General features: G+C 44.5%; 1 protein-coding gene across 1 annotated transcript in view; it reads right to left on the bottom strand.

The window, feature by feature from the left end:
- Nucleotides 1-11,718, bottom strand: part of LOC137538591 (fatty acyl-CoA hydrolase precursor, medium chain-like) — a 65,993-nt gene extending 54,275 nt beyond the window's left edge. Inside the window, exons 1-2 of the mRNA XM_068260859.1 lie at nucleotides 11,599-11,718; nucleotides 3,475-3,679 (exon numbers count right to left, since the gene is read on the bottom strand). Of these exons, the coding sequence (XP_068116960.1) occupies nucleotides 3,475-3,679; nucleotides 11,599-11,650 (257 nt within the window). The 5' untranslated portion in view covers nucleotides 11,651-11,718. The remainder of the gene's footprint in view (nucleotides 1-3,474; nucleotides 3,680-11,598) is intronic.
- Nucleotides 11,719-13,175: the final 1,457 nt, after the last annotated feature.

Below are 13,175 nucleotides of genomic sequence, written 5' to 3'. Positions count from 1 at the left end.
CTGACATGTTTGCCCGCAGTGCGTTTATCTTGTACTGACATGTTTGGCCGCATTGCGTGTATTTTGTACTGACATGTTTGCCCGCAGTGCGTTTATCTTGTACTGACATGTTTGGCCGCATTGCGTGTATTTTGTACTGACATGTTTGCCCGCAGTGCGTTTATCTTTTACTGACATGTTTGGCCGCATTGCGTGTATTTTGTACTGACATGTTTGCCCGCAGTGCGTTTATCTTGTACTGACATGTTTGCCCGCAGTGCGTTTATCTTGTACTGACATGTTTGGCCGCATTGCGTGTATTTTGTACTGACATGTTTGCTCGCAGTGCGTTTATCTTGTACTGACATGTTTGGCCGCATTGCGTGTATTTTGTACTGACATGTTTGCCCGCAGTGCGTTTATCTTGTACTGACATGTTTGGCCGCATTGCGTGTATTTTGTACTGACATGTTTGCCCGCAGTGCGTGTATTTTGTACTGACATGTTTGCCCGCAGTGCGTTTATCTTGTACTGACATGTTTGGCCGCATTGCGTGTATTTTGTACTGACATGTTTGCCCGCAGTGCGTTTATCTTGTACTGACATGTTTGGCCGCATTGCGTTTATCTTGTACTGACATGTTTGCCCGCAGTGCGTTTATCTTGTACTGACATGTTTGGCCGCAGTGCGTTTATCTTGTACTGACATGTTTGGCCGCATTGCGTGTATTTTGTACTGACATGTTTGCCCGCAGTGCGTTTATCTTGTACTGACATGTTTGGCCGCATTGCGTGTATTTTGTACTGACATGTTTGCCCGCAGTGCGTTTATCTTGTACTGACACGTTTGGCCGCATTGCGTGTATTTTGTACTGACATGTTTGCCCGCAGTGCGTTTATCTTGTACTGACATGTTTGGCCGCATTGCGTGTATTTTGTACTGACATGTTTGCCCGCAGTGCGTTTATCTTGTACTGACATGTTTGCCCGCAGTGCGTTTATCTTGTACTGACATGTTTGCCCGCAGTGCGTTTATCTTGTACTGACATGTTTGCCCGCATTGCGTGTATTTTGTACTGACATGTTTGCCCGCAGTGCGTTTATCTTGTACTGACATGTTTGGCCACATTGCGTGTATTTTGTACTGACATGTTTGCCCGCAGTGCGTTTATCTTGTACTGACATGTTTGCCCACAGTGCGTTTATCTTGTACTGACATGTTTGCCCGCAGTGCGTTTATCTTGTACTGACATGTTTGCCCGCAGTGCGTTTATCTTGTACTGACATGTTTGCCCGCAGTGTGTTTATCTTGTACTGACATGTTTGCCTGCAGTGCGTTTATCTTGTACTGACATGTTTGCCCGCAGTGCGTTTATCTTGTACTGACATGTTTGCCCGCAGTGCGTTTATCTTGTACTGACATGTTTGCCCGCAGTGCGTTTATTTTGTACTGACATGTTTGCCCGCAGTGCGTTTATATTGTACTGACATGTTTGCCCGCAGTGCGTTTATTTTGTACTGACATGTTTGCCCGCAGTGCGTTCATTTTGTACTGAAATGTTTGCCCCCATTGCGTTTATTTTGTACTGACATGTTTGCCCCCATTGCGTTTATTTTATGCTGACATGTTGCCCGCAATGCGATTATTTTGTGCTGAAATGTTGCCCATTGCGTTTATTTTGTGGTGTCTGGGGTAACTGTTGCTGCATTTATTATTTAATGGTCATAGTTGGCTGTGTTTGCTGCTTTGGGGTTATGGCATACTATTAAATAGCATCACACAGTTTCTGCACACCTATGATGTGAATCCACGTTTGACCACATCACGGCGTAAACACTGCTTTCTTATGCCTCGCTGTTGCATCATTCTGTTAGCTCCGCCCATAGAATGTCATGACCACGCCCATTTTTCGCGCGCGCTGCAGACACCAAATTTTTCGCCCCCCCCCCCCCCCAATTCACCCCGTCCCAGGTTGAGCCTACAAAAATCTGGTCACTCTAGTTTAAGGCTAATGTGAAGTTAGCTCAAAAAAAGTTAGATATTCACCTTTGTAGATTGTACCGGATCCAATAGAGCCATCCAAGTCCTTTCTCCGTGTCCTTGTTCTACTGCAGCCCCCCTTTTAAATTCTGAACCTTCGGGACTTCTCGGAAGGCTTTGGAAGTACCCAAGTGCTTCCAAAGACAGGAGCATCCATACTGCTCATGTGCGGGTCTACACCCACTCATCTGCAGAAATAGTGGCGGATACGAGTACTTCCAAAGCCTTCATGAGGACTCCCAAAAGCATATTCGACCAAGCTAGTCGAAGAACTCTAACAGGGCCCAGCGGTGGAATGAGAAGACTGGGAAGAATCTATGAGAACCAGAGCCTTCTATCTACATAGGCGATCTACATATATATATATACATATTATTTTTTTTAGGTGGCTTCATTTTTAAATTAAAGAGAACCTGTAACTTCAAAAAGTGCCCCTACCTTGGGAGAGGGATGCCTCTGGATCCTATTGAGGCTTGAGCGAAGGCGGAAATAGCCGATTCCAATCGCAGTAGAGCGGACCTGATAAGGCTCAGCTGTTTCCGCCTTAGCCGATCGGGGAGCCGCTACTGCGGCTGCGCTGGAGCCGAGGACGGTAAATATTACAGGCACTGCTGCACCTGCAAATTGTTGGCTGTGGATTCTGGGACCTCGAGCGCTGCCATCGTTTGACAAAAGAGGACGAGGGAAGCCTCGATAGGATCCAGAGGCTTGCCCTTCCCGAGGTAAGTACCCCCCAGTGGCACTTTTGAAGTTACAGGTTCTCTTTTACAGTGCTTGGGTGGGGGAAAACCATGCCGAAACTGGAAATTTGGGCCATAAGATTGACAAAAGCCGTGAATAGCGGTAGTGCAGGGAAATATGGGCACCTGGGCCATATAAGGGGCAACCGGGCAAGCAAGTGAAAACTGAAGCGCCCAAGGTTGTGATTTTGCTTTTTTCTGAAAATATTGGCGGCGGGGTGGTTAAGTTTAGCTGTTGGGGAGAAGTAAGGTTAGCATTGGGGATGGTAGTTAAGGTAAGCAGTGAGGTGTTGTGTTTTAGGTAAGGAGAGGGAGGATTCAGTGTGGAAATAGGGTTAAGTTAAGCTGTGGTAAAATGTTGGTATTTATTACCAGTATTTTACTATCATTCTTTCTACTGTAGTAGCAGAATATCAGTAAATTTACCAATATTCTATTATCGACTTTTGCGGGCGCTCAAATTTCCAGCCGCCCTTTTTCGATGTTCACGATTCAGACACCACTGCAGCCAAAGCCATGAGCTGGACAACCGGGCAACTGGGATTTTTTTAAAGGAAATACTGTACATATGGCAGCCTCCATATGCCTCTCACTTCGGGTTCACTTTAAAGAGAAACACACTAAATACAGATCACAAAATATGAGATAAATCAGTAAGGAAAATAAAACAAGCCATACATGAATTGTCATGAGGATCCAGAATACAGAGACTTACATGGGGGGATACTCAGAGGCATCTCGGGTGGATTCCCAGGGCTCAGGAGCCTCCGGATTTGCAAATCTTAATCGACCCACTGGAGGCTTTGCAAAAGGGATTGCATAAAAGGCATCTACAGTCCTGGGGGTTTCCTTCACAGATGCTGTTACTCCCTGGAGCTTCCCATACCTCGTGCTCACCAAGGGCCTTAGCTCCGCCCATCCTAATGATACAAAGAAATAGAGCAGGTATCCACATCATTTATGAACTCTTCACAAGGTTTTTACCACTTTTTTAGGTTGTTTGCTTTACTTTTCAGTACATTTAACCACTTAAGTTCCAGCGGTCTCTGCCCTGCCCCCTTAAGGACCAGAGACCACTGGGGCAAGAAACGGCAGTATACCGACGAATCGCCGCACATACCCGCTGCATCTGCCATCCACGCCGCAGACGGGGAACCTCATGCCACCCACTCTGCCGTCTCTATGAAGGCAGAGCTCTGTGAGCCGGTCAGGAGACGATTTAAATGGGAGTTGCTTACATTGATGACATGGTCAGGAGCCAATTTAATCGGCTCCTGACCTGCAGCAGGGAGAAATCGCGAAAAACACGCGAGTCGCGACGTTGGTGCTGAAATCTACACCCTGCCAGCCACATCGGCGTCAAAACGGCGTAGATTTCAACTAGCGACATCCTTAACTGGCTAAAGTGGACCTGAACTCTTGCACAGGACAGAAGGAAAATATATAGAAATGCACCCTGTATGTATTTAGGGAGTTTAGCCTGTCTAATTCCCCCTAATCTGTGACTAAGTAATCACCAGTGTAATTGGATCTCTCAGCTGTGTCAGCACAGAAATGTCTTGGTAGACACAGCTAATTTGTAAACACATGATGTTAACCCTATGTCTGCTTCCATGAAAGCAGTAAATAGACACACTGCAGATTTATTGCAGGATTTGTATCAGCTGTAACAAAGACAAATGATTTAGTCAGTGTTTGCCTCCAATTTACATTCTGAAATTTATCACGGGTCTGGACATCTTTAGTACTGTCAGGTGCAGCTCTGCGGAATGTTTGTTTTGGAGAATTCCGAAGCCAGTGAAAATATACCTGGTCTCCAGGGCCAGTTCTAGACTTTTTTCTGACTGAGACAAACTTGTGAGGATGCGCACCCCCCCCCCCCCCCCCCAAATTGGATTGATCGCACAGCACCTGACAATTTGCACCGCACGTTATAGCTGCGGTGAGCCCTCCAAAAAACACCTTCAGTATAGGTAGGTGGTAGCCAGTTATTAGGGTAACAGTAAAAAAGGGAGCAGGAGGCTAGTGGACAAATCGGGCGCCGCCATTCACTCCCATAATAAATATCGTTTAATGGGCGCCCGATAGGAAAAAAGGGCGCCGGAGAAAAATAACGTTTTAAAAGCGGCACCCGGAGACTTCATGTTTTATTACTGCTTCTCATGATTACACATTATTTAATGATTTATAAATTTTTTAATATTATTTTTAAACGAAAAACAGTACAATATTTTTTTCAAACATTATTTTTAAACGAAAAACAGTACAAATTTTTTTTTTTTTTACATTATTTTTAAACGAAAAACTGCACAATATGTTTTTGAAATGCTTATCACAGGGGGGTCTTAGGTTTAGGCACCACCAGGGGGTCTTAGGTTTAGGCACCACCAGGGGGGTCTTAGGTTTAGGCACCACCAGGCGGGTCTTAGGTTTAGGCACCATCAGGGGGTCTTAGGTTTAGGCACCACCAGGGGGGTCTTAGGTTTAGGCACCACCAGGGGGGTCTTAGGTTTAGGCACCACCAGGGGGGTCTTAGGTTTAGGCACCACCAGGGGGTCTTAGGTTTAGGCACCACCAGGGGGTCTTAGGTTTAGGCACCACCAGGGGGGTCTTAGGTTTAGGCACCACCAGGGGGGTCTTAGGTTTAGGCACCACCAGGGGGGTCTTAGGTTTAGGCACCAATACAGGGGTCTAGGGGTTAGGGGTAGGTACAGGGAGGGTTACTTACTAATTTTTTTTTTAAACGTTATTATACGTTTCACTTTTTAAACGGAAGATTAACGTTTTCACAATTGCCGATTTCATGAACATTATTTAATGATTTATAACTTTATAAAACATTATTTTTAAACGAAATATAGTACATTATATTTTTAAACGTTATCCATGTTTATCGTTTAAAACCCCGCGCCCTTTTTTCCCAGCGCCCCTTTTTAACGTACGCAGTTATTAGTGCCCCCAGTATTGGTAGCTAGGTACAGTTGCCCCCAGTATAGGTTAGCCAGGTACAGTTGCCCCAGAACTATCTTCACTTCCTGTTTCTGCCTGGTGCTGCCCCCAGATTTCTGCCCTCTGATGAAGTCGCCTCACTTGGCATCATGGGCACAACGGGCCTGCTGGTCTTCCAGAATACTCTAGGAGAAGAATTCTGCATAGCTAATCAGCCTAGGCTAAGCACCACTGGGAGGGTGGGGCTACATACCCAATACATAGCCATATATAGGTATAGGAAGTGTTTCTGATGCCGAAACCATGAAAATTATTATAAAAATGGGTATCCTAAATATTTTACTGAATTCATTAAAAGGTCACTACAGGACTGCAGTGTACACCATCACTGAGCCTTGATGGACTACAGCAGTAAATTATAAAATGTCTTTCTGCAATAGCATTTCATTGTAATCATTCTGTACATACAGTGGATACAGTGGCGTAGCTTAGAAGCTATGGGCCCCAGTGCAAGTTTTACATTGGGCCCCTCAAACGTTCTATACAATACAATAACCCGTTAGGGGTTAGAATTATAATTACTATAATGATGCAAAAGAAAGTAAGGTACCGTAAGTGTTGACTTAACTTCATTAACAGAGATCAATTTTTCATAAATGTTATTCATGATAGAGCACAATAACGTGTTTCATGGCTCTTGGCCGCTTCCTCAGGTCAAAAGAAAGTGTTACTGGGTAAATGCAGTGGACATCTGACTAACTAAAAGTTTCTGAGTGCAGTGCTGCAAAAATATATATTGTGTTTTTTTTATTTCAGTTGCCAACTTTGATTTGGTACAAACGGTAGGTTTGCTCCCTGTAGAGATAATTCTCATCTTAAAGTTGCAATTACTACCCCATCTGACAGAACAAAAAAAAAAACTGCTGTTGGTGATTCACAAAGACTCTCCAGACTTGACTTAAGCCAGCCATTCACTATTAAATTGTCATTGATTTTGTCTTTGATCGTCATTCAATCGGTATTATGATTGATTATTTTATGACCCACTAATGACCAATATTGCAGATCAATCTTCTGATTGATTTTAGCCAGGGGTGCCTCTAGCCTTCTTGTCACTCCAGGCAAGAAATCCTGTGCCGCCCCCCCCCCCCCCCCAACCCATAAAAAATAAAACAAAAATCATATACATTATAGAACACTTCACACATGATATAAGCCATCAGAGAGGGATAACTATGAAATGGGGCCCTAGGCAAGATAACACTTTGCCCTCCACTGATGGTCACCTGGCTTATTTAGTTAGATGTGGTGGGGGCTAGCAACCACCAGGCCCCTAAGCTCTCTCTAGACCCAAGGCAGCTGCCTAAGTTTGCCTTGTGGATGATCAGCATTGTATGCCATACAGCACATGCTGCCAGTATGCACCTTAAATAAATGCAGCATCCACACTACAAGTTCCAATGGCAGTCACATTGCAAGATTGGATTATCAAGCAAGACACTCTTACTTTCAAAATAATTTTTCACAAACATTATGAGATATGCAAATATGTTACCACCTGTTAGGGTAGGACTAGAGTGGGTATATCATGACATTGAAGGGCTGATATGGTAAGGTGGTTTAAGGCCCAGTGCACACTGAGCGGTCTTAGCAGCGATCCGCCAACCACATCTGTCTGTGAAAATGCTTGGCTAATGTATTTCAATGGGATGGTGGACACCAACGGTTTGATGTTTTTAGCAAACTGCAAATGTGCCTCCTGCTGCACATTTGCGGTTTGCAGAAGCGATTCTGCCTCAATGTAGAGTATAGGAAAAATGCAAACCGCTCTGAGAAACACTAGATCAGAGCGGTTTTCCAGGCGTTTTTGTTACAGAAGCTGTTCAGTAACAGCTTTTACTGTAACAGTATTTGTAATCTGCTTCACAAAAACACTCGGCATGTTTAGAAAATGTCTCTAAACATGCCTAGAATCGCTCTGAAATCTGCTCCAAAAACCGCTAGCGTTTTGAGGATCTGCTAGCGATTTTGGTGTGCACTGGGCTTAATAGTTTGATTCATAATCCATTCTGGAGATAAGCACAGTGTGTTTGTAGCATAAGTGATACAAGAGAAGAGAAGTAGAATGGAGGGACGAAGGGTAGTAGAGGGTCAGAATTGATGACATGGATTAACAGATATCTATGAGTAGAATAGAGGCTCAGTGGGTAGCACTACTGCATTTTAGTGCTGAGTCCTAGGCTTGAACATTGGCCAGGGCAAAATCTGCATGGAGTTTCTGTCTTCAGACACTTCAGACATTTCCTGCATCATAAACAACATACTAATAAGTCAACTGGTTTACCCCAAAACAATCCTATATTGAAAATATTAGACTATAACTGTGGTAGGGATTAGATTGTGAGCTCCTCTGAGGACAGTCAGTGACATGACTATGTACTCTGTAAAGTGCTTCAGGAGATGTCAGTGCTATATAAATACATAATAATAATATGGTAGGACATTAGACTATGACTATGGTAGGATTAGATTGTGAGCTCCTCTGAGGACAGTCAGTGACATGACTATGTACTCTGTAATGTGCTTCAGGAGATGTCAGTGCTATATAAATACATAATAATAATATGGTAGGACATTAGACTATAACTATGGTAGGATTAGATTGTGAGCTCCTCCGAGGACAGTCAGTGACATGACTATGTACTCTAATGTGCTGCAGGAGATGTCAGTACTATATAAATACATAATAATAATATGGTAGGACATTACAGTTTGACTATGGTAGGGATGAAATTGTAAGCTCCAGTGAGTAGTCAGTGACATGACTATGTACTCTGTAAAGTGCTGAAGATGTCAGTGCTACATAAATACACAATAATAGTTCCAAATGCTACTGGCTCCCCTGAAGAGTGCTCAGACTAGTGTACATAGTTGTGCACATTGTTCCCCAAGTAGCAGTTGTTTGGTCAGAGAGACAGTGGGAGAGGGAGCATGAGCAGAGGGTGAGCAAAGTTAAGCTCCACACTCACCACAGTGACTGCAACAACACAGGAAGATGGATCCTTCGAGGTGTCCCTCATGACAAGCGTCCAGCGATTAATCTTCCTGCCAGCAGGTATGCAAGATGTCACGTGACATTACAGGACGGGCGCCAACGAGAAGTCAAACGACCGCAGTACTTTACGGGGTGTCGTCAAGGATCTTAAAGATCCTCAGTGACGGTCACTTTTCACCACACAACGCTAAGCGATGTCACGACATTGTGTAAATGACTACTTGTCGTTCAAAAAAAAAATTGATGGACATCGGGAAAATCGTTGGAAAAATCGTGAGGCGGTACATAGCATTAGAGAGAGGGCAAACAGACAGCATTAATGGAAATACATTATTATGCCAGCCTCAATTATAAGTAGTGATGGATGTAATTACACACATTGCTTACATGTCCATTATCATTGTTTGAGCTTTAGATGCTGCCCTCCTATTCACTCTCTCACAATGAAAGACACAACCTGCAACCCCCACTGTGTCCATTACACACTTCAAACACTGTCCTTGTGAATTCAGGGAGAAGTGCAGGCTGTGTGTCCCAATGGGGAGAGCATCAGATGATCCTACCACTCCATAGCTAGTCATGGCTGGGGAGCGTCCTGACATCTAGACATGCCAGACATTCTAGCAGAGCACAGGGCTGTCTGCAGAGTTTACTGTTTGTTTGTTTGTTTGTTTGTTTGTTTGTTTGTCTTGCTCGCTCTGCAGACTCAGTAACATTTGGGGGTAGGGCGCTGTCACCTCTGTACACTGAATAGTGAGGGACTGTCTCAAATCTTTCTATGAATCCTTATTAGATGCATTCCTAAAAATACTTGTGAGAGTAGAAAACTTTCACTACATACCCTTAAATGTCAGTCAGTCAGTCAGACTCAGGGTGGACTCCTGGAGGGGCAGAGAACAGCTATAAACCAGACACCTTCTTCTTAGGGAGTATCTATAAATCTGAACTCTGAATGATTCTTTATCAGTGACATGCAGAGTAAGCAAGCAGCTCAGGGTGACCCAAGCTACTCTGAGGGCCCTTTTCCACCAGCGCGTTTGCGCTGGCTGAATCGCAAAAATGCAAACCGCTAGCGATTTTACAATCGCTACGGTTTGCTTTTTAACATAGGAATCGCGGTAGGTAATTTCCACTACCGCGATTCGTTTTTTACTTGATCGCGATCGCGCCACGGAGCGACTTTTGCCGCGATTTTGCTATGCAGTGCATAGCATAGCAAAATCGCGGCCGCGAACGTCGGGGAGTGGGCGGTAATTGCGATTCAGCAATCGCTAGCGTTCAGCGTGAACGCTAGCGATTGCTAGTGGAAAAGGGCCCTGAATGTATTGGGGGATAAAAGGAACCAAAATACCCTCCTACTAAAAGCAAAGCTTGGTGTAATTTGCCTTCTTAAAACAGAAGGAAATCTATTTCTCTCCAGTCCCTTACAACGGTCTTTCAGGACAGGAATGTTTTTTAAGCTCGGCAAAATATAATTTTGCTGCAGTACACTTTAACCACTTAACGACCGCCTAACGCTGATAGGCGGTGGCAGGTCGTAAGTGGTTTTGCATGGAAACGACCGCTCGTTTGAGCGGCCTTTCCATGTCAGTTCAAGGAGGGTGTCTCCGTGAACAGCCTGCGAGCGTCCGATTGCGGCTCGCAGGCTAATTGTAAACACACAGGCAAGAAATCTCCGGTGTTTATGTCGCACGGCGCTGCTGCGCAGTAAAGGAGATCGGCAATCCCCGGCCTCTGATTGGCCGGGGATCGCCGGCATCTGATAGGCTGAAGCCTATCAGAGGCGGCGCAGGACGGATCGCCGACCTGTGCTGCCCAGAGTGAGGAGGGGAAGGAGGGAAAGAGAGGGGGGCTTTGAAGAGCCCCCCCCCCCCCCCCGCTACCCACATAGTGCCAGCGGCGATCAGACCCCCCCCAGCAGGACATCCCCCTAGTGGGGGAAAAAAAGGAGGGGGGAAGTCTGGTCGCCCTGACTGCCTGCTGCTCTGTGCTGTGGGCTGGAGAGCCCACACAGCACAGATCAGCGGAAAATGGCCTGGTCCTCAAGTGACTAATGTATGCCGAGCTCTGTGTTTTTTATTTTATACATTTTAAGAAAATAAACAATGTGGGATCCCCCCACTCAAGTCTCTTTAACCCCTTTTCAGCCCTGCAGGCTGGTATAGCTAGGATTCGGAGCCTGAACCGCACCATGAACTATACTAGCCCAACGCCTTCCCCTCTCCCCCAAAGCCCTTGTTTCATATCATACCATGGACAAGGGGCTCATCCCCAACTCAAGTGCCCTGTATAAAATAAATATACAGAATTTGGAACTCAGTATATATTAAAGTGTACCCCAACAAAATGTAATTTTACTATTTTTTCTTTGGATTTTTTAAAATCAATTTTCTCAAAAACGACATTTTTTTTAACTTACTCCCTCTGTTCCCCCTAATCATCCTGAAAAATTGTTAACGACTGTCACATTTGTAATTTGGCATAACATGGAAAATTTGCAAATGGATTCTGCAAAATCAATTCAAGACAAGACAAAGAACGTTATATCTCGCTTTTCTTGAGAGCGCTTAGGGGCGTACTCCATGGGTGCCTTTGCCGAAGACTCCTTACTGTTGTACGCACTGGCTTGGGCTGGGAATCGAACCCTGGTAAAAGACTCAAATCCCACATTAAAGGCAACAGCCTTACCAGTATGTTGTCCAGCTGACCATATACAATTCAATTTCAAAGTCATAATTAAGTGTATAAGTAATTGCAAAATTTTCCGCAAGCACATTACAGTCATCAATACTCTTCACTGAACAACATCTCATAATAGTTTATGTTTAGTCTCACCCGTTCCAAAAATAGCTAAGGAGAAAAGGAAGAGGAGATTCTGGAATTTCATATTCCGTCAAAGTTATTATCCACGTTGCCCGTCAGTCACAGCTCATTGTGCCAAGAGGAGAAGGTGAACTTTGACAAAGATCAAAAGAGTGTTGTTATTGGCCGCTGGTTATGTCACTCACGCTCTGTATCTAGCAACCTAGCTCAGCAGAGTCAAAGTCTAAACTATGAATGTTTTATAATCAAGAGCGACGTGTATGCGTAGCAAAGGTTAGAATCTTTGGGCCTGAGAAAACGATGAATGGTAATCAGATCCACAGACTGCAACAAAGAAGTCCAACCAAATAGAAAAAAAATGTCATTTCAAGGAGCTACAATGATACCTGAATGCTGCAAATCCCTTCTTAGCCACCTGGTTCTGCTTAACTTACTTTAGTTGCTCTATTTTTGTACAGCGTGGGAATTGTTTGTAATCTCAGTCAGATCTTTATAGCTGTCTATAGCTTGGTGGAAGAGATTTTTCTCACTGAGCGTGGTTGGAGAATGGGACATTCACTGGAAAGGAGAGGGCATTTTTCTCAACAGTCACAGACAGCAATAAAACCTGATCAGTGTTCCACGCCAGGGTTGTTCAGCCTTATAACAAGCTCTTGCTCAGGGTGTCTTCTGAGAAGGAGACTTCTCAGCAGGGCCGGATTTGTACTTTCCAGCGCCCTAGGCCGGCTGTCACCAACCGCCCCCCGCCCCACCCCCCCCCCCCCCTCCCACACACACACACACACACATTCTGTCCAACTCTGACTAGTGATCACTGGGTTACATGGGCTCCTGTCTGTTTTGCTGCTTTGCCCCCCCTGTTCAAAGAAGCAGTGCATGCTCTGTCCACTCATGTAATTTTGCACTCCAGCCTGGATGCACAGCAGCCGATAGTGTTCTGGGCTTGCATAATTCAGAAATGATGCTCATATATGAGCAGCACTTGTCAAGTACACATACCCATAACACTCCAAGCCTCGGCTGCTGTGCACCTGCATACAGGACAGGAGTGCATAATAACAAGAAGCCCGAGAGGACAGAGCATGCGCTGCTTCTTTGTCCTTTGTGCGACTTGCTTCAGTCAGAGTCACAAACAGGTGATGGTGCAGCGCAAAGGAGAGAAACCCATCCAAAACAGAACAGGTAAGTAGAAGGATCCAACATTACACACGCTGGCATAGATGTAGTGTAATGCTAGGTACACACGATGCAATTCTGACAGATTTACTGTCAGATCGATTATTTCCAATGTCTGATTTCCGATCAATTTTTCAATCGATTTTCCGTTCATTTCTATGAAAAAAAATAATTCAGAAAATTGATTGGAAAGCAGATCGGACATGTTGGAAATAGTCGATCTGACAATAAATCTGTCAGAAAATTGCATCATGTGTACCTAGCATAAGCTTTGGTGTACTTTACACAGTGACAATTTAGCACTTGGGGCAAGTGAAGACAGATCTTAATCAGTCAGCAGGAAGTTTTTAAGTTTTGTAATAGAATGATAATATTTATTGGCTAACCAAAAGAAAATAGTGAGCCTTTGGCTA

Source organism: Hyperolius riggenbachi, chromosome 11 (genome assembly GCF_040937935.1).
Source record: "Hyperolius riggenbachi isolate aHypRig1 chromosome 11, aHypRig1.pri, whole genome shotgun sequence".
Lineage (NCBI taxonomy): Eukaryota > Metazoa > Chordata > Amphibia > Anura > Hyperoliidae > Hyperolius > Hyperolius riggenbachi.
Note: the sequence above shows the minus strand (reverse complement) of the source record. Positions and strands in the feature narration are given on the sequence as shown.